At 37.5% G+C, this 21357-nt stretch overlaps 1 protein-coding gene across 2 annotated transcripts; it reads left to right on the top strand.

The window, feature by feature from the left end:
• Window positions 1-1173: 1173 nt before the first annotated feature.
• Window positions 1174-18911, top strand: LOC107595771 (KN motif and ankyrin repeat domain-containing protein 3-like). 2 transcript variants are annotated; one of them, XM_016286282.1, is made up of 11 exons: window positions 1174-1326; window positions 10025-10107; window positions 10183-11811; window positions 13195-13303; window positions 13664-13900; window positions 14146-14236; window positions 14355-14574; window positions 15740-15882; window positions 17052-17252; window positions 17612-17710; window positions 18842-18911. In XM_016286282.1, the coding sequence occupies exons 2-11, from the start codon at window positions 10071-10073 to the stop codon at window positions 18902-18904; spliced, it is 2829 nt and encodes a 942-aa protein (XP_016141768.1). In that variant the 5' UTR covers window positions 1174-1326; window positions 10025-10070; the 3' UTR covers window positions 18905-18911. The 2 variants fall into 2 exon arrangements, with proteins under 2 accessions (XP_016141768.1, XP_016141769.1); XM_016286283.1 differs by having other exon boundaries at window positions 1195-1229.
• Window positions 18912-21357: the final 2446 nt, after the last annotated feature.

The raw sequence follows: 21357 nt of genomic DNA, 5'->3' as shown, positions 1-21357 counted from the left end.
GGGTCCTCGAGAGCTTTGTCTCCCTGCTCCAGCAGGAGGAGGAGGAATTCGGGGCGAGTGAAGGGATCCATGGGGACACAACGGAAAGAAAAACTCTGGGAGAAAAACGGAAACAAAACGGAGGGTACAATCAGAGGTAACGGTTTAGGTCGGTTCTTCTGTCACACTTCTCGGGAGGCAAGGAGCGAACATCGGATTGGTTTCTTCTTTAAATTATAAAAAAGTAAAAATATGAATGGTATTATAATGTTATACTAAAATTAAAACAATGGAAAACCTCTTAAGATAACATGCAGAAAGAAAAAAACGCATCTTAAGCACGCAGAATAACATAAGTGGACTTTGAACGAATAATTGCAGCTTTGAACGATTACGCTGTTGTAATCGCGATTAGAAATTCGATTAATTGTGCAGCCATAACTCAGAATGATCTCAAAGTAACTCTGATTTTGTGCTTGCTGGGCTTTACAATTATTATAATCTTAGTTCAAGGGATAAAGGATTTCGAAAGTGATAGTAATCAGTGTTGAGCACTGCCTGGTTTACATGTTTGAAAAGGATTAACAGTTGAAAACATCAGAAATTTTGAATAGTAATCAAATGTAATCAGTTACATTAATAAAGTAATTGAAATAGTTACACTACTTATTGCATATTAGCGTACACTCTTAAAAATAAAGGTGCTTCAAAAGGTTCTTCAAGCGATGCCATAGAAGAACCATTTTTGGTTCCACAAAGAACCATTCAGTCAAAGCTTCTTTAAAGATCCATCTCTTTCTTACCTTTTTGTAATCTGAAGAACCTTCTTTGGCCACAAAGAAGCTTTTGTGAAACAGAAAGGTTCTTCAGATGTTGAAGGTTCTTTATGGAACCATTCAGACAAAAAGGTTCTTCTATGGCATCGTGAAGCACCTTTATTTTTAAGAGTGTAACTTGTAATCTGGAACCTATTTCCAAAGCAACCTTCCCAACACTGATCATATATGTGAGAATTTGCATTAATAAGAATTATTAAGAACTTCCAGTCTGGGACATTGAATATTTCTGCCTGGCTCAGATGGATCTAAATGCAGAGCTCTTCAGCTGGAAGATTACGACGCAGTCACATGTGTGCATGGGAAGAAATCCGCACCACCCATTCAAAGCAATGCCAGCGCCGCCCATGAGCCCGCGCCGTACACTTCAACACAGACTCGGACCCTTCATAATCTACCTACTCGGAATGAACGGTAACTACTGGTCGTCTGACGGCTGAAGATAAATCAGCGCATACCCGGATTATTATAACGCAAAAAAGAAAACAAAGTAGCGGTCGTCACCCTAAGGGTAAGACAAAGTTTCATGACTTCCGAAAATAGTTGGACTATCAGTATAGAGAGCGCTGTTTCTACTCAGATTGCTCTTGCTTTGATGATAGTTAACTTTAAGTTACTGCTTTAAATTGAACTGTCTCTGCTATAACTTTGTGTTGAGTGTGTTGTAGCGCAGTGCGTGATACGGGATTTATATCTGTGGCGCGCGTTTAGGTAACAGGAATAGCATTTGTACATTTCTGCCAAAGAACAAAGCTTAATTGGATACTTGGCATTATATTCAACAAATTCAAGATGTATGTCTGTGTCTAATCAATACGGTGTGTGGTGCATCCATGTACATATTGCTTCCCTAATTAGTGTTTGTTTGTTTGTTTGTAAACTCCTTGGTCTTAGGGGAGATAGAACTATTAACTATCTTATATAAACTAAAATCCATTCAGTTTTTATACACAACCTAGCTGTAATGTTCACTGAGTAGGCCTACATCAGTGTTGGGGAAAGTTACTTTGAAAAGTAATGCATTACAATATTACTCAATAAAAAAGTAACTAATTACGTTACTTAGTTACTTTTTATGGAAAGTAATGCGTTACGTTACTTTTGCGTTACTTTTAAAATCTGGACAGGGCTTGCTTGTTTGTTTTTAAAATAAAAAAGTTATATTTTTGGCAAATATAACAGCCTTTTCACACCAAAAGTGAAATGAATAAGCCTCAGGCTGAAGGGAAAGTAAATGTACGTCCGTACAGTAGAATGCAGAAGAAGAAATTTCAACACACTTTAACAATAAAAAAAGACACACAAATGGTTTTTTTTGTGTGAGTGAGATGAATGAATGCATATTCATATTTATTTTAGAACTACAGTAACATCTTCTGATTTCTCTCAACATGGGGACAGGAGAGCTGTTAATCAATAAATTGGAAAAAAAAAGTCACTTGCGTTACTTATTTGGAAAAGTAACTCAGATATTCTCTTGTTAATTAAAAAAGTAATGCGCTACTTTACTAGTTACTTGAAAAAGTAATCTGATTACGTAATTCGCATTACTTGTAATGAGTCACCCCCAACACTGGCCTACATCGAGCTCTGCCATATAACCCAATAAAGTTTTTGTATACAAAATATTGTATTAATGGGAAATGTAGATCAAAATAGGCTAAAAAACACCAAACTAGCAATGAAGCGTGGAACCTGTAGCTTTTTTACATTTCACTTAAATATTTTTATCCTGTTAGTACCTTTAAGCTGATTTAGATTTTATGTTTATTGATAAATAAAATGGTAAATTTGGTAACAGGATGGCAAAAGCGATGAAAGTTTCAAACTTAGACAGTGTTGAAAAAGAACAAAAAATTTGACTTTTAAAATGTGACATTTTACCTCCTGTTTTGTACCACCATGCATACTCAAATTATATGTCTTTGTGTTGTACTTGGAATGCAATAAATAAATAAATAATCAAACAAATGAATGCAATATAAACAAAGGAAGAAAAGGCACAAAATAGGACATTTCACGACCTTTTCATTAATCAAAGCATCCTGATCTACTGATCTCAGCAGAGAAAACTACTATTAACAATACATTATATTGTTGTTGCCCCAAAACAGTTCTGTAGCTTGAAAATTGAACTCGCCTCCGAAACGCTAAAAGAATCACATGCTTCAGGTCTCATGATTCTATTTACAGTCTGGGTCGCCCCTCCACCATTCACCCTTACTCATCTACATATAGATAAAGTGGAATACATTTGTGCAAAGAATTAGATTCAGATGACTTTCAGAAATGTATATACAGCGCCTTGTGATTGACAAAGTTCGGTCTGAAATGGTAGATTATTGATGCAGTGATGAGGATTTGGTAGATGCCTATGTAGTCCATGTGATCACATTCGTAAAGATATTAATAGTAGTTATGGTTCCATCCCAGCCCACACTATAGCTTTGCACTGTAACACCATTAAATGTGATCTAATACATTCTCATCTTTAATCTAATATAGTTAAATAGGGGGACATGATTTGACTCGCTTCCATGACAGAAGATCTTTGTTCTGTGGATAATGTATAAGTTGTTTACAGGCGAATAGAGCGTGCAGTGTTCACGGCAGCATGTTCTGGAGACTTTCCCTTCCTCTAAATCACATTATTTGTCAGTATGTGGATAATACTGAACGGGCCGGCAGACAGAGCTCTGTCTGAAAATGTTAAACCAATTAGCACGTGACAAACAAAGTTAGTGCCTAAATCAGCATAGGAAATATAAAAATGTTTTGCAATTTATTTGTAAAATCTAGCTTTGATTTTGGTGGATCCAGATTTAAGTTTTTCTGTTTTGTTTTGTTAGTGTTTATCTGTTCTTGTGACAGAATATGTATTTTTATGCAGCTGACACTTTTAACCAAAACCGTGGCCTTTTATAGAAAAGAGGAACAAAACCAATTTATCAAGGAGCCAACAATATTTGTAATATACAAGCTTGAGAAGAAGACAGTCTAAGTTCAGTCATGTAGTGGATTTCAGTGAAAGTCAGTGAAGGGTGATTCGTTTCCACGGGAAGTTATCCGAATGTTTAGCAGAACAGAAATTATTACATTAACTATTAAAAAAATCAAGGTCTTTTATATCATTTTGTAGCCATAAGTACTAATAAACAGTCCATATGCTAGTAATATGCATGCTAAGCAACTAATAGTGACAATTGTTCCCTAAACCAAAGTGTTACCCAAACTTTCTCTCCCACACCACTTATCACTTCATATAATTTTCACTGTAAAAAATGATTGTGATTTTAACAGTAAAAGACTGTAAAAATGCTACAGTAAAAACCTGTTAACAGTAAGTTTCCATACTATATACGGTGGATAAATGTAATTACATTTAATGTAATTTTACAGTAAAATACTGTTAAAAATACGGTTTTTGGAAGTGAAAAAGAAAAAGTCATTGTATAATTTACAGTGAAAAAAATGGACACTCCCAGAATTCCCTGCATATTTGATGTTTTTTTGTTGAAATAACTATGTTTGTTCTTAGTTTTTTGTTACCAGTTGTGTACATTAGGGTTTAATCTCACATCTAAATTCATGTTTATTGCAAGTGAAAAAGAAAAAGTCATTGTATAATTTACAGTGAAAAAAAATGGACACTCCCAGAATTCCCTGCATATTTTATGTTTTTTAGTTGAAATAACTATGTTTGTTCTTAGTTTTTTGTTACCAGTTGTGTACATTAGGGTTTAATCTTACATCTAAATTCATGTTTATTGCATTATTTCAGTATCTTGTGTGTCACCATGATGGTGTTTAGTGTTTGTGTGAATGACACTGTGCACCTTCTATATATAAATATTGCCCTCCTCGTAGAAAAGCTCGTAGAAAAGCTGTTTGTGATGAACTTTGGTTCATCGTGTGACTTTTCTCATCACCACCAGTTTTTGGTGGTTATCAGTGCATTACAATGGTTCAAAACAGATATTAACCCTTCAATATGTTGGTTTATTAACATTACATCAGTTAATGAAATACGGGAGTTTATTGTGAATTTAAGTTAAGTCTGTAAAACCTAAAATGTTGCTACCATATTTTTTACGGTGAAGTTCTGGCAACCACAGCTGCCGGTATTTTACTGTAAATGTCACAGTTTTTTTTTACATTGTATGAAGAGGAAGAAACATACTGTCATGCACGGTTATGGCAGAGCTACTTTGACAGGATCAAGTTGATAATCGCAAATAGACTCAATGAGACCAACCTTCTGCTTGACACGGCCAGAGACCCCAGACACACAAACACAGCTGAATAAGTGCTAGATAAAGAACAGGACATTCTGTTCATTAATTCACAGAGCTAAACTTGATCGGTTTGTCATGTTAAATATAAACACAAAAATGTATACAAAGTCTCAAATCTATTGATATGTGGATGGTTTTGCTTAACAAGCACATATGGAGAATAGATTGTAGTCTAATACAGGCCAGCCTCGTTCTTTTTGGGCTCTTAAGAGTGTAGACAAATATCTGTCATTCTGTTGAAACCACAAGTCTGACCTTTTATGAAAATAAATAATAACACACTTCTCATACAAGCTGTATGTTTGAATATGAGCAGTACTAACAGTGATGTTTGCCCAAGAACGCACCACTAAATAATGAATGTGCCAGTGACCGCTACTGGCCTTGAGAATCTGTTTATACTGCCCTAAAATGTGATCAGCTGTTTTTCACAGAAAGAGTCCATTTTCTGAAGCAGCTTTTAGAAACAATGGGAGGATGTTGCTGTTATTCACTGAACTGTGTCACGGCAGATGGTCTTCATCAGGCTTTTTAAGTGCACTAAGTGGTGTTTTCCATTTACTAAAATTTTACACCAACATAACTAAATAATGATTTTGATAAATCTAATTCAAATGACTAACACTCATAGCAGATTAAAAAAAGTTGTTTTATTCTACATGAAGGGGGGTTCATTGTGGAGACTATGTTGAGCTCATTTTCACTATTTATATCAATATATGGTAACCCCCTTATTAATGGAAATCTGAAATTTAAATAAACATAACATTTACTTTATGTATTTGGTGACCAAGCCCCTTGTTGGAAAAGAAATTAATGGTATTAACCTTGTTGGTATACAAACTTTACAAGAAAGAAGAAACGTTTACAAATATGCGTTTTGCAAGTGAAGGGCACTTTGTAGTGCCATCCCGAAGAGGCACAAAATAACCTTCATGGACTTTTACCTTAACTGTTCCCTCCTGGTGGAATGACCTGCCCAACTCGATCTGAGCAGCTGAGTCCTTAGCCAAGATAAAAGCAACTGATGTTCACTGGATAGCATGTTTTGTTCTTTAAAATGTGATCATACATCCTGCATCATCTAGAACTTTATACATTGTCTTTTCTATCCTGAAAAATGAGCTGATGTCACTGGGATGTCGTTTTTAGAGCATGCGCATGTGCTTCGTTTCCTTGTTTATTTTTCCTTGCCTGGTCTTTGAGGAAACAGCTTTTGCTGCATTGATCAACTGTCTAGCACTCACTGTCCTGAAAGACAATGGCTGCCGTTCCAGGAGACCCTAGGGCCGTATCAGACCCACTTCCCTTCAGGAAAGAGCAGCTGTGTTGCTGCACTGGCTGTGACATTAGTTAAAACAATGCAACGCACTGTAGATTAAAGGGGTCATATGATGCGATTTAAAATTTTCCTTTCTCTTTGGAGTGTTACAAGCTTTTGGTGCATAAAGAAGATCTGTAAAGTTGCAAAGACTAAAGTCTCAAATCCAAAGAGATATTCTTTATAAAAGTTAAGAGTCAGCCACGCCTACCTAAAACGGCTCGTTCTAACACGCCCCCACATATCTACCTCACTATGTGGGAAGATTTGCATAACGCCGCCCAAATTTTCACGCAAAGAAAGAAGGCGTAACTTTTATTCTTGCTGTAATATTGTTGCTTCCGCCATGTTGTGAATGTGCTGTGTGATTCGTTGTGAAAGCGAAACGACTTTGTTTGGTCTTCCAAAAGAGGATGATATCTGCTTCGTCATGCCTGGAGCTGATCCGTGCTGGTCGCTGAGGAAATACTACAACTTCGCGCTGTGGATCGACGGATCGGCTTTCACCGTGGATGAAGCAGAGTCCAGCCCGGGGTCGTCACATGTGGTCACTTTATCCCCCGGCCTCTGCTCACTCTAGGCCACCGTGTGATGCTGTGATTTTATAATGGGTTTTCATGTTTTTGTCTCGTCGCTCCGGCCTGACAGGGCATCATCACAATATGGTAAGGGGTGTAACATTTCCGTCACACGCTTGAGGTATTCGGCCAATCAAAACGCACTGGACAGCTGGCCAATCACAGCACACCTCGCTTTTTCAGACCGATGAGCTTTGTAAAAATCGACGCGTTTCAGAAAGGCGGGGCATAGAGGAGAAACAATAATGTACAGTATGTGGAAAATAATGTGTTTTTTTAACCTTAAACCGCATAAACACATTTCATTACACCAAATACACAAAATAATGTTCTTTTTAGCAACATCATATGACCCTTTAAAAGAATAGTTTGACCAAAAATTTTAATCTGTCATCATTACTCGCACTCAAACACCGTCAAGATAAAAAGACTATGGAAGTACAATAAAAGTAACTCCAAAGATGACTTATTTTCTTCTGTTTAGAGAGATATTTAAGAGATATTTAGCAAAATGCTCAAACTGTTATTTTTCCACAAAATAAAATAAATAGAGATGGACACTGTCAAAGCTGACACAAACACCATAACAGAATCATGTTTACATGTAATGTGTATGCAATATTCTAAGTCTTCTTAAAGAGTTAGTTCACCCAAAAATGAAAATGTAAAATGTAAAATTCTAACACCCTCATTTAGTTTCAAACCCATAAGATTTTTGTTCAAGTCTCCGTTGAAACTTCATTTAACCAAAATATGATGATCCTAAATGTTCACAAAGCTGCTGCAAAGCTAATCTATAAGAATCAAACTGTTTAATCCAAGTTTTGTGAAGAGATGATTATTTTATATGGTGAACAGATTTAATTTAGACTTTCATTCAGAAAAACAATGATCGACAGACATACATAGAGTATATTCCAAGCTTGGTCACACTAGCACTGTGTGAAATAGGAAGTGTCTGGTGGAATGTGCCTGGGGCTCTGTGAAAACAGTTATGTACAACATGCTTCCCCTCCTCTGAGAGGGTGTGTGTGTGTTTTAACTGTATTTCCATGACCTGCTCTGTCCACTGGTATTGAAATTAAGCATCATAACTAATGTGCACGATGTGTAGTATTAATAAAATGTAATGTGTGTGTTTTCTACTGTTGAATGTACCGTAACATCTCCATACAAAACTTATTGTAGAGGTGCCATGACACCGTGATAATATTTGATGATAAATGGGCTTCAAAAGTCTAAAAGCACAGTGAAAACCTGGAAAAGTTGGACAATTTGAATGGTCTGCATATTTGAGTCGCTGAGCAAAGTGAACTCATTTATTCAAAAGGTCATTCAAGTGCTTCTGTTTTTCCCCTTGGCCTAACAGCCTTCTCATTATATCCTGCATTCGAGCCGTTCGCCACCCTGGTGGAGTCTTTGTGTTGGATTGACATGTCCAAGCTTGGTCACACTAGCACTGTGTGAAATAGGAAGTGTCTGGTGGAATGTGCCTGGGGCTCTGTGAAAACAGTTATGTACAACATGCTTCCCCTCCTCTGAGAGGGTGTGTGTGTGTTTTAACTGTATTTCCATGACCTGCTCTGTCCACTGGTATTGAAATTAAGCATCATAAATAATGTGCACGATGTGTAGTATTAATAAAATGTAACGTGTGTGTTTTCTACCGTTGAATGTACCGTAACATCTCCATACAAAACTTATTGTAGAGGTGCCATGACACGGTGATAATATTTGATGATAAATGGGCTTCAAAAGTCTAAAAGCACAGTGAAAACCTGGAAAAGTTGGACAATTTGAATGGTCTGCATATTTGAGTCGCTGAGCAAAGTGAACTCATTTATTCAAAAGGTCATTCGCAAAATATCTTCACTTTCACAAGTTATTTCAATGCATGCCTGTTCATGTGAGGGAATATGTTTTTTGTGGTACAGTGTGTCCTGAAAGCACTGCAGTGTTTCAGAGGAAGAAGGGCGCTGTGCATCAGAGAGCTATGTGGAAGTGGAGGATGATTTACCAATAACGACTTAAGGTTTATTTTGTACCCAAAACAATCACAACACTTTAAGTGTTGCTGTCATTAAAGAAAAGGGGTGACATTCTGAAATTCATGTCAGTTTTTCAAGTCAGCTTTTCATTCAAATTGTTATAATATAATTTGGCCTCAGATATCTGGTCCATGGTACTCTATTATTACCATATTCATACACGTACATGGTACTCCAAGGCTTTTAAAATATACTATGGCCTACTTTTGAGCAAACATGGCATTGTCCAAAACATAGTAGGTAACATTTCAACAAAATTAATAATCTTGCAATACCATGGTTTTAATTGTAAACCAGCTTTATTGCACAGCTAGTGCAGAAGTGAAATTCTAGAACAGTAGATTTAAACGCATTTTTTTTGTTTATAAAAATGTCTGTAAACATTGAAACAACACAGAGAATGGCTCAAAGACCATCTAATCGCTAACAGTCAACCCATTATACTACAAATCAAAGAGATCATAGAGTACAAAAAGGCATGCAACCTACTTATTATGAGGGTTGCAGCTATATTTATTTTTTTGTCAGCCAGAATAGTCAAAGCTGTTTTCAAATTACCTATTAAGTTTGCTGGATAGCTAACCACAAATCCCAGGTGGTTATAAAAACCTCAGGACTGTGCAGTCTAAAAACAACAGTTTCTGTGATGTGAGACCAGATCATGTTTCAACTAGAAACTGTGTCATCCTGGTTGCTAACATTGCAGTGTCCTAATAAACATACAATGCAACATGCAGCAACACCATTACCTATCAGTCCATGTCAATATATAAATAGTTCAGGAACTACCATGGGCCACTGGACAAAAGAACAATCCTTATAACCTTCACAGTGACCACAAACCTGTTGTGGAATGGTCCAGAGATGCTTTTAGGTTCAGTTTGTTGCGGGTCACCAGCAGCTCCCAAACAATGTCTTAATTTGTTTGATGACTCTATGGCACTGAGATGTTGTCTTTTGCTTGTAGGTGTGCTGATTTGTCTTCTGGAGGGGCAGAACAAGGTCTCCATAAAATGACCCAATCTGTGCATATAACCTCCAAACTGCCAAGTAAGTAGTTGTTTTGCTGCTCTCGGTCGATAGCACTGTTTCAAGATGAACACATCTGCTATGTTTGCATTGCAGATCTGAGTGCCCCTTTTCATGGCTCTACTGAGGGAGAAACAGATCAAGGTGGCTCCTATTCAGTACAGACGCCCTACGGATTCCAGCTGGACCTTGATTTTCTCAAGTATGTTGAGGAAATAGAGAGTGGACACAACATTCGTAGGGCTAATGTGAACCCTCGGAGGGGATCCCGGGTTGACCGTGGGTATCAGAGGAAATTAAGTGTTGGGGGTCGAACCAGTGGCTGGACCTCCACTGAGTCCCTTTCCTCAACAACCAGTGAGAATGGCCAAACTAACCCACCTTTTCTCCAGAACCCCATCACATCACCTAGTAAATCACAACCACTTTCCCCATTACAAGTCATCAGTCCCAGTCCACCTGCTTGCTCCAAAGTGCCACCACCGCCTCCACCACGTAACCCTAGGGTTGAGAGAACTCTCCTTGAAACTAGTCTCCGGCTCCAACTGGAGCAAAGTCAGTTTTCCAACGGATTAGGCTCTAATTTGTCCGACCTTTCCAAAGTGAGTTCCAAAGCCGGTGGATCTAATAGGGACTTCTGTCCAGCTTCTTCCCAGCTTGCTTCAGATACCCACATGCTACAGATATCACATGTTGTTCAGAACCCCCTTTCTGGGGTCTGGACCAAAGCAAGTCCTCAGACGTCTGGAAGGAGCACGCCAGCCTCCAACTCAGGAACACTGCCTCCTGGGCAGCTTCAGACAGTGCGAGAACAGATGGCCACCGCCCTTAGGCAGCTAAGAGAGATGGAAGAGAGAGTGAAAGGACTACCAGTTCTAGAAAGAGAAGTTGCCATGCTTCGTGCTGAGAAAGAAAGGTTGGCTAATGAACTTCAAAAGAAAACAGAGAAACTTGATGCAACGCTCCAACTGCAAGTCTCCACTGAGGCAGCAGTAGGAGCCTCCCAACCAGGATCCCTACCATCGCCGTCACTTTGGAATAAAAAGCCAGAATGCAAAAGTGATGATCAAGACAAAAAGGACATAAAGAAACTAGCCATTACTCCTGTAGAAAAAAGATCCATAGCAGTAGGCAGTGACAATCCCATTGAGACTGTGGTTGTCTACAATCGCCAAGCGGTCAAGGATGCTGCTGTCGAAGCTACTATTGATGTTTGTCACGCAGCTATTGAGACTGAGACTAGTGTCATGCATGATGAGGCAATTCAGACTGGAGTGGCTACAGAAGATGTGGCAGTCTGGGTAATAGAATCATTTCTAGGGCTACAAAGTGAGGCAGAACGAGAAATTGACACCCTGCAGCACACTATCAAATTTCAACAGGAGTCAATCCAGGTTCTCGAGACACGATTAACTCAAGTCAACCAAGATCTCGAAGCTTTAAAGGCTCAAGAAATTGAGAGGGCATCCAAGATTATGCTGGACAAAGAGACAATAGCAAAACCACAGACAGCAAATGCCCAATTGGAAACATGTCCTGAAGTTTGTTCAGTTGGAGTGTTGTTTCCAGATGCGACTGACCCGGAGTACGTTTCAAAAAATGACCAAAGCGTTCAAACAGATCCTGTGGAAACTTCAAAGGAAAAAATGGTGGAGCTAGTAAGCATTGGTATCCAGTGGGAATGTCTTAATAATACACAAGACGCTGAAGAACAGACAGCAGAGGGTGAGCATTGTTATTTTCATAAAGCATGTTCCTAGTCATACTGTGCACAATTATTTGAACAAAAAAAAAACACCTTGTTAATCTTTAATTAAAATGTTAATCTGCCTTGGTAGTGCTACTGTTGTAGGTAATACAGCCTTTCTAACATTTTGCCAGTACGCAGTAATAAATGCTGTTCTGTCATGACAAATCTCAGAGAGTTTAGCATGGTAATATACATGGCAATGTTAATGCATTTGATCTTGGCGGAATAGATCAATACATCCACGTCCATGCTGCGGTGAGCATGTAAGAAACACTGCTGCTGCACATATAACATATAAGAAATAACCCCCATGTTTAACATACATGAAATCACCCCGTAGCAGATCTATACAGGTGGAGCTAGGGGAGATAGAGGGTTTCTGAAGTGTGCTGCAACTGCTACAGCAAACAGTAGCCAAGTATTTGAATGTTGAGGAGCAGCTCATTGGCTGCTGATGTGAAAAGAACCAATCAGTTGCCCCATGCGAATGATGATGTATTTATTTCAGATTGAGTTGGAACCTATCGGCCTGCACCATCTAGAGTTTCATGACAGAACCTTGCATTTATGCAGTAATATAAAGCTGGTTGGCATTCATGTAATACAGACTACGGCATGAATCAGTCAATCCAGAATTTATAAGCCTAAAGGCCCGTTCACACCACGGACGATAACTATAAAGATAACGATAAAGATATAGTTCTAAAAATCGTTCTCAATTTTAAAGAATAGCAGAGTCCACACCACAACTATAACGATAAAGGCACAGAGAAACGATATTGTTGGAATCACTTTCAGAACAATTATTTCCAGCTGATGAACGATACAAACATTGACAGCCAATCAGAATCCATCCTGCTATAAGGAGCTCGAGAATTTAAAGCGGCAGATGCACGTGTGCTTCGAATAAACAGATGATATCGTTCCCTGGTGTGGACGCTAATATCGTTATCTTTATAGTTACCGTTCTTGGTGTGAACGGGGCTTAAGTAACATTTGTTACATGTTGACATTAAATCAATCTGTATAAGAGATATTTTTAAGGTTATCCATAGGAAAATCCCTTTAAAAATAATTTATTTGCAAAAAAAGCTCCAGGCCCTCTGAAATCTATCATGAAGAGGAAGGATGGGGGTGGTGCTGGCGCAGCTTCCAGTGGTGGCAAAAAGAGCCTGAAGTTTTGATATCGTTCGCTGGTGTGGACGCTAATATCGTTATCTTTATAGTTACCGTTCTTGGTGTGAACGGGGCTTAAGTAACATTTGTTACATGTTGACATTAAATCAATCTGTATAAGAGATATTTTTAAGGTTATCCATAGGAAAATCCCTTTAAAAATAATTTATTTGCAAAAAAAGCTGCAGGCCCTCTGAAATCTATCATGAAGAGGAAGGATGGGAGTGGTGCTGGCGCAGCTTCCAGTGGTGGCAAAAAGAGCCTGAAGTTTGTTGGAATTCTAAACGGAGGGTGAGTTGCTAGAGCGGATTTAAAAAAAAAAAGGACATATTGGCACAATACGAAATACCATTACTGTAGTAACAGACTGTCACAGCCTGCGTCCCATGGCTTATTGCTTTTATAAAGTGGTAACAACAGTAATATGCTAAAACTAGTCAATTTGATTTACGAATTTAAAATATTATCGTTAATGACAACAATAATAACTATCCTGCCAAGTAACAACTGCATATAATATCACTGGCTTCAAACATGACTCTTTCAATCTGTTTTTCGAACTCTCCATTTTGTCATTATTTCTTATATAAATCTTTCAACTTGAGGTCAGACTGCCAATTATACAGAATTTCTCCTCCTAAATTCTTTCAGATACGAGTCAACTTCTAGTGAAGAGGATGAGGAAGAGAATGAGGAAGAGGATGAAGAGAGTTCCTCAGATGGAAGTGAGGCTGGTGCGTGTTCAGACAGCAGTGTGGAAGAAGGGGCAGCTCTAGAGGACACATCTGATGAAGAGATGAATATAAATGTGGATGAAACCGACAGTGATGAAAACATGCCAGCTGGGACTGAAGATTCAAAGGACCAGGAAGAGGAAGTGAAGGAAAAGTAAGTGCATGCAGATTTTGGTGATGACTAAAAGTTCACATAACAGAAAACTGTTAAAATCATCTATATGGTAGCGTACATCTAAAAGTGTACTTTTAGCAGATGTGCACGTTTAAATATTTGAGGTCTTTCTCTTGCGGACCAAAAATAACTAATCTTGTACAAGAGATATTTCTTTTTTAGAAAATCATGAATCATGGCTATGATGTAATGAATGCAAGCAATAAATGGAGATTATATTACAGGTTTGAACTAAGTGCCAAAATGCGTGAGGCTTGTCTAATTTTGAAGAACCACCTTAATGACGGAGCGAAGTCAGTGAAGAGTAAAGAAGTGGTGAGAACAAATCACACAAATGACATTTTACTCAAATTGTAGTTAGAAATCTATCATTTCAAATTACATTCCAGCCAAACTTAACCATTATGTTGTTCTGTTAACATGTCTAACGCAGTTGTCCAGCACTCATAGCGTTCAGATGGAGTGGTTCAGAGTATCCAGTGCAAAGATGGCCCAGCCGCCACGTGTGTCAAATTACTTGATGGCTTTCTCAGAGGTTTCCCCCGTCCTGCTGGAGCACATAGTCAACATGACCGATGGCAACGGCAACACTGCCTTACACTACAGCGTCTCCCATTCCAACTTCACCGTGGTGGGCCTACTGCTTGACACAGGTTAAGAGAATGTAGCTCTTTAGGACACATCAGAATAACATTGTAACAAGCAATGCAATTGGATAAACCGTGGGAAAATGCACCCCCTGTTGAAAAAACCAGCATATGCTGGTTAGGTATGTTTTGAAGCTGGGATTCTGGTTTGAGCTGGTCCATAGCTGGTCATGTGCTGGTCCTAAACTGGTCCGACTGGTCAAAACCATACCTAACCAGCATATGCTGGTTTTTTCAATACTTAACGGGGTCATGAACTGCCTTTGGTTTTTATTGTGTACTGTTCTCTGAGGTCCACTTATAATGTTATCAAGATTTTAACATAAAAAAACTCATAATTTAGAAGTAATAGGCTATTTTCTGTCCTGTTTTAACCCCCCTCATCAGAACGCTCTGTTTGAATAGGCGTGGCAGATTGTAGATTCGGAAGTGCTATGATTGGCTAGCAGTTATATATGTTTGACAGTCTACAGATGGACGCTGCTGTGATTTAGGTTAAAAACGCATACATGCTCAGTGCATATCAAATGATCTGTAATAACAGACAAAGTAATAGTGATCACATAATGAATGCAGTTACTCACACTTGTGTGGTGCGACATCGTAGCCAATATAGTCAGCACAGCATCCTCTTTGTAAACAAATCTGTGGTAAATGAATCCTGTGAAGGCGGTGCTTATCCACACTATCACATCATAGAATGGTACATTCCACAAGCTGTCGTTTTGGCAGACTGCCTTCAATATAAGCTGTTTTTAGACTAACGAGAAAGTTTTGAGTTCTGAAACTTATAAGATGTTTTTATAGTACAATGACCTCTTATATGTCAAAATATCAAGGGAATTTTGGTTTCTCAGTTCATGATCCAGTTAATGGTAAGCAAAGTAATGTTTTGTTGTTGCATTTAGAATGCAGCTTAATATATAGTGCATACTATGGTTGTCACATGACCTAACTATTTTGCATGTTTACATGAGGGATGTCCAGTTATCACTTATTATCTATCAAGTTTCTTGGAATTCACAACCGATATTACTCATATTCACTTGTTGCTTTTGAAACGGAAGTTCAAGCTATAAATAAAGTCCAAAGTTATATGCTAATGAGCTGAGTTGTCCAACAGTTCGGTACATTGTTACAAAACCTCAGTTGTGGATGTGTTCGTGTGCAGGCATGTGCAACGTTGATCAGCAGAATAAAGCCGGATATACAGCTGTGATGCTGGCAGCGCTCTCAGCAGTGAAGGAGGAGGACGACATGGCAGTGGTCCAGAAACTCTTCCGTCTGGGCAACGTCAATGCCAAGGCCAGCCAAGTAAGTCACCCAGTTAATTAGTTATTCATCTGCGATTATATCCTCTGCTAATTTGAATATGACATTTCAACTTACACTTTTAAAGGTTGTTTGTTGGCATCTATTGTTCCACGAAGAACGTTTAACATCCATGGAATCCTTCCATTGCACAAAAGGTTCTTTATAGTGGAAAAAGAAAAGGGGTTCTTTCAAGAACTGTTCACTAAAAGGTTCTTTGGGGAATCTAAAATTGTTCCTCTGTGAAAATTCTCTTTTGCTTAACTTGGTGTACAATTTTTTATTTTTTTTTATTTGCTAAAAGAAATGAAAAGCTTACAGAATTCTTTACAGAATACATACACTACTGATCAAAAGTCTGGGAAAATAAGATTTGTTTTTTTTGGGGGGGGGGGGTGTATGAAACCTTTTATTAAACAAAGGTGCATTAAATTGATCAAAAGTGACAGTAAAGACATTTATAATGTTACAAAAGATTTCAGTTTCAAATTAATGCTGTTCTCCTGAACTTTCAATTTAGAAAAGAATCCTGAAAAAATATATATCATAGTTTACACAAAAATAAAAGCAGCACTGTTTTCAACATTGATAGTAATAATAAATGTTTCTTGAGCACCAAATCAGCATATTAGAATTATTTCTGAAGGATCATGTGAAGACTAGAGTAATGATGCTGAAAATTCAACTTTGATCACAGAAATAAATTACATTTTACAATAAAATAAAATATAAAACTAGTATTTTAAATTGTAATAATATTTTACAATACTACAGATTTTACTGTAATTTTGCGCATACGAAACGTTTTTCAAAAACATTTAAAGATCTTACCAATTTTAAGTTTTGGAAAGGTAGTGTAATAGTCACACTTAAAAATGTATGAATGTCATTGCATTAGTTCAAAAAAAAATAAAAATTTAAATGTGGCATTGATTTTAAAGAAAGTTAAGGAAGGCAAACCTCGAATAAAATGGCTTAGAAAACTTGTTTTGATATTTTGTATCTAATGCAATGAAATTCAGACACTGCACTAATTAATTCTGTGAGGCCTGAGTGTCTAAAATCTTCACTGTTTATACATTTTTGGATAAAAACAGATAATTGCATTATAAGAGTGTAAATGAATGAAAGTGTTGATTGCCGTCTAGCTGAGCGTGTGTGTCTGTGGTTAGGCAGGACAGACGGCTTTGATGCTGGCCGTGAGTCACGGGCGGCAGGAGATGGTGCGAGCGCTGCTCGACTGCGCTGCTGATGTGAACATCCAGGATGACGAGGGCTCCACTGCTCTGATGTGTGCGAGTGAACACGGTCGGCCTGAGATTGTGTCCTTACTGCTGGAGCAGCCGGGGTGTGACATTTCAGTTGTGGACAATGTGAGTTCATCACAAGCACAACCACCTTCATACAACCATGATGAAAATGTACATGGCACTAAAATATGTACCGTTTCTGCATAATACTGCAGCCTAAAATAATGCCACGATTAAAGTGGTGGTCATACTAATAATAATCTAAGGCAGGTGAATATACTAGTTCTACATGTGTATGCTTGAAATCCAGTGCAGTCACTTGTTCCATTATAGCAGGAAGTTGTACTCTGTTTTATAGATAATGATGTAACAGAAAAACAGGTCACACCCTAAATGTTGCTGGACTTGGCATCCAGTGTTAAAGCATCCAGTCCAACAATGCATTATGTGTAAATCCATGCTCTTTGACTTCTTTCCTCCAGGATGGCAGTAATGCTCTCTCCATTGCTCTGGAGGCGTCCCACAATGATATTGCTGTTCTACTGTATGCTCACATGAACTACTCGAAAACACAGGCAGATGTAAGAGTCCTCTCACACTGACCATGCATCCCTTTTCTAACTCATTCAAGCAGAAGAAACACATGGATTTCAGCAATTTAATTACACTTTACAAGACTTGTTTAAGTGATGAATGTGAAATAGGATATTTATTCAGAAAAATTCCGGGGCGAGACAGCAGTTTGGAATTGATTTGGGTCATGAAAGCGGGTGTTACCAGAATGGAGCCAGATGTGAATGGAAACGAGGCCTTAATACAGTGGTCTCAAACTCAATCCCTGAGGGCCACAGCTCTGCAGAGTTTAGCTCCAACCAGCTCCAAATCACACCTGCTTGGAAGTTTCTAGTGATCCTGAATCCAGCCTAATTCACATCAGAATAAAAAGACAGAGCATGTTATTATTTTGACAATTATTGTGTTTTCAGGCACTGATTAATCGTTCACACACAATAAGAACGATATAAGAAAGTTACTGTATGTACTTAGCATTTTTTTAATTAAATTAAGCATGCAGAACAACCACCCAATAAAGCATTACAATAATCTAACCTTGAGGTCATGAATGCATGAATTAACGTTTCTGCATTTGACATTGAGAGCATAGGTCGTAATTTAGATATATTTTTGAGATGGAAAAATGTAGTTTTACAAATGCTAGAAACGTGGCTTTCAAAGGAAAGTTTGCTATCAAATAGCACACCTAGGTTCCTAACTGATGACGAAGAATTGACAGAGCAGCCATCGAGTCTTAGACCATGTTCTAGGAATTTTCATTCAGAGGTTTTAGGTCCGATAATTAATACCTCTCTTTTTTCAGAATTTAGCAGGAAGAAATTATTCGTCATCCAGTTTTTATATCGACTATGCATTCCGTTAGTTTTTCAAATTGGTATGTTTCGCCGGGCCACGAATAAATATAGAATAAATATATCAGCATAACAGTGAAAGCTAACTCTGTGTTTCCTGATGATATCTCCCAAGGGTAACTGTCCTAGTACTGAGCCTTGAGGTACTCCATACTGCACTTGTGATCGATATCATTCACTGCTACGAATTGATGGCGGTCAGATTATATATAATCTGTATATAATATATAATTAGCATTATATTATAATGTGGTAACATAACTTTTGTGTTTGTTCTTTGTTCAGGTATCATCTAAAGCAATCTCCCGAAGCCCGTCCACTCCAAGAAAAACATGGCCCTCAGAGTGACACATGGACACATTAACAACAAAATGAAAATAAAAACATGACTAACTAGCTTTACTGGATGATTATAACAATTTCTGTGTTACAAGTTTATATATATATTTATATTGTATTCATTTTTATGCACATATTTAATGCACTATAATGCAACATTACTATGTAAAATACTATGTAAACACATTAATGTAGGCAAGACCAATAATTGTACTTATTTTTAATCTTCAACAGGTGTATCTACTATAGTAAGTTTCTTACACTCTAAAAAATTGATAACTGAACTCGGCACTTTACACAAATTAAGAAACCAGGTGTTAAATACCTGTAAAAGTCTTAAACAACTAGAATGTTTACTGTAGATTTCAAACACATCCAAAGATGCTGCAGTAGCTCTGCAAACAGGTGCCTGGAGTATTTCAGTTGTTCTTTAGTTGCTCATTTAAACATATTTTGACTCTTCAATTGTATTATTTTTTTACCAGGCCTCAAGTATGGATTTGTATGTGTTGGTCTGTCAGTATTTCGTTTATTGTGTATTTTCCTTGGTTTCTATTCTTCGTTTAAATGATTGTATCATGCTGTGCAGCTTATGCTATTTCATTTAGCATTTTTTTATGTCATTAAGTTACTCATTATGAAAATGCACCTACCCTACAAAAGTGGATTTTGGCTATGTAAATACATCAGTGTGACCAATATATCAATGGTCGGACCATATTAAAACGCAAGAAATCTGACAAATCTGAAAACAGTCTTGTGAAACAGGTGTGCTTAATTATATTGAATGCACACGTGATGTAGTTCAGATATTAAAAATGTCTTACAGGTAAAATGATATATGGCTGAAATAAAAGGCCACTTAAGTGTGCTTGAGATTACACTTTCATGACTATGCACTTTTAAAAAGTGCACTTTGCAATGATGTCAAATTCAACGTTTTTTGTGCTTTCAAAAGAAGTACACTTATTTTGATATGTTGACTAACATACTAAGTAAAGTACCTGCTTATAATTTTAACTGTAGTGTTATTCAATATTACATTTAAAGTTAATATATTTTAAGTTATTTGCAACAACAATAATATTGTAAATTAAAACTTCATCATTATGATTGTGTAATTACAAATAGATGACACAGAAGTTTCAATAGAAATGACATTAAAGTATATTTTAGTTTACCATAAATGCTTGTCAGTACATTCTGCACTTTAAACATATTTCATTATCGAATGATGAAATTACATCTAAAGATGTACTTAAGTTATACTTAAGTTGTTAAAACAAAACACTTGTAAGTTTACTAAATGTAAATAACATGCAATGAAGTGTCCAAAAACATTACATTTAGTTAGTCATAATATTATATAAAGTATATTATTTCCGCGATAGGTACCCTTTTAAAAAGTATGCTAAAGTCATATTAAAGCATGAGAAGTCTGAGGAAAAAGTCTAAATACCCTCCCTTTAGGCAAACAGAAATTTAAGCACATAACATTTGCTGTCAAGAGATTTAACCCACCTTCAGCCCAGTCAAACTGCATATAATTGGTCACTGAAGTAGTAAAAAGCAATATAGTGGTAATAACTGGTTCTTTTGCTTTATAGACTTAAAGAATAGTTATTTAGAACTAAAGGATACATTTCATGATCGATGCTGTGTCCTCTTGATGATGCACCTAAACATGGCCTTGGATCTGGTCTATGCTCATGGTCTCAGGCCTATTTCTACAGTCTATTTCTACTGTACTGAAGATAATCATTACCTCAACCACTAATCTGCATGCTATCATCACCATTACACTCGGAATGGCTTATTTAGCCACTGTACAGCGTGGCTCAGTATTTAAAATGTGCTGCAATGAACTCAGCCTCAAACTCAGAGTAGACTGAAGCTATAAACTTCAGTAGACAGAAATCGCATTCAGTGGAAACAAATAAAAGGCATGTTTTCATGAACAAAATATATTAACCCTGCAAAGCCTTACAATTGAAATCATCTAAGGCAAGGCAAGGCAAGTTTATTTATATAACACATTTCATACACAAATGGTAATTCAAAGTGCTTTACGTAAACGAAAACAAAAATAACGACTTTATTCAATAATTCGTCGTCTTCGCATCACCGTAGCGCCATTTTGGAGGATAACCGCTGAACGCAAGCAGCATACGCTCTTCTGTGTCAGTCGCACTGCACGGATGTGCTGTTTTCGTTCAAATCAAAGCATAAATAAACGCAGAAAACGTATCCGTGTGGTGCGGCTGACACAGACAAGTAGAACAGTATGCGTTGTTTACGTTCAGCGGTTATTCTCCAAAATTGCGCTACGGTGATGCGGAGACGACGAATTGTTCAATAAAGTCGTTATTTTTGTTTTCTTCGCCTACAAAAAGTATTCTCGTCGCTTCATAACGTTACGGTTGAACCACTGACGGCAGATGGACTATTCTGACGATGTCTTT

Source organism: Sinocyclocheilus grahami, unplaced genomic scaffold (genome assembly GCF_001515645.1).
Source record: "Sinocyclocheilus grahami isolate Dianchi unplaced genomic scaffold, SAMN03320097.WGS_v1.1 scaffold208.1, whole genome shotgun sequence".
NCBI lineage: Eukaryota > Metazoa > Chordata > Actinopteri > Cypriniformes > Cyprinidae > Sinocyclocheilus > Sinocyclocheilus grahami.
The sequence above is the reverse complement of the archived record's forward strand: the minus strand, read 5'-3'. Positions and strand labels throughout refer to the sequence as shown.

Excerpts from the sequence above, each read along its gene's own strand:
- LOC107595771 (XM_016286282.1), top strand. The coding sequence starts at position 10,071 with ATGACCCAATCTGTGCATATAACCTCCAAACTGCCAA. Across the intron at positions 14,237-14,354 it reads CAGTGAAGAGTAAAGAAGTG|TTGTCCAGCACTCATAGCGT; the intron begins GTGAGAACAAAT and ends TGTCTAACGCAG. Across the intron at positions 17,253-17,611 it reads ACATTTCAGTTGTGGACAAT|GATGGCAGTAATGCTCTCTC; the intron begins GTGAGTTCATCA and ends TCTTTCCTCCAG.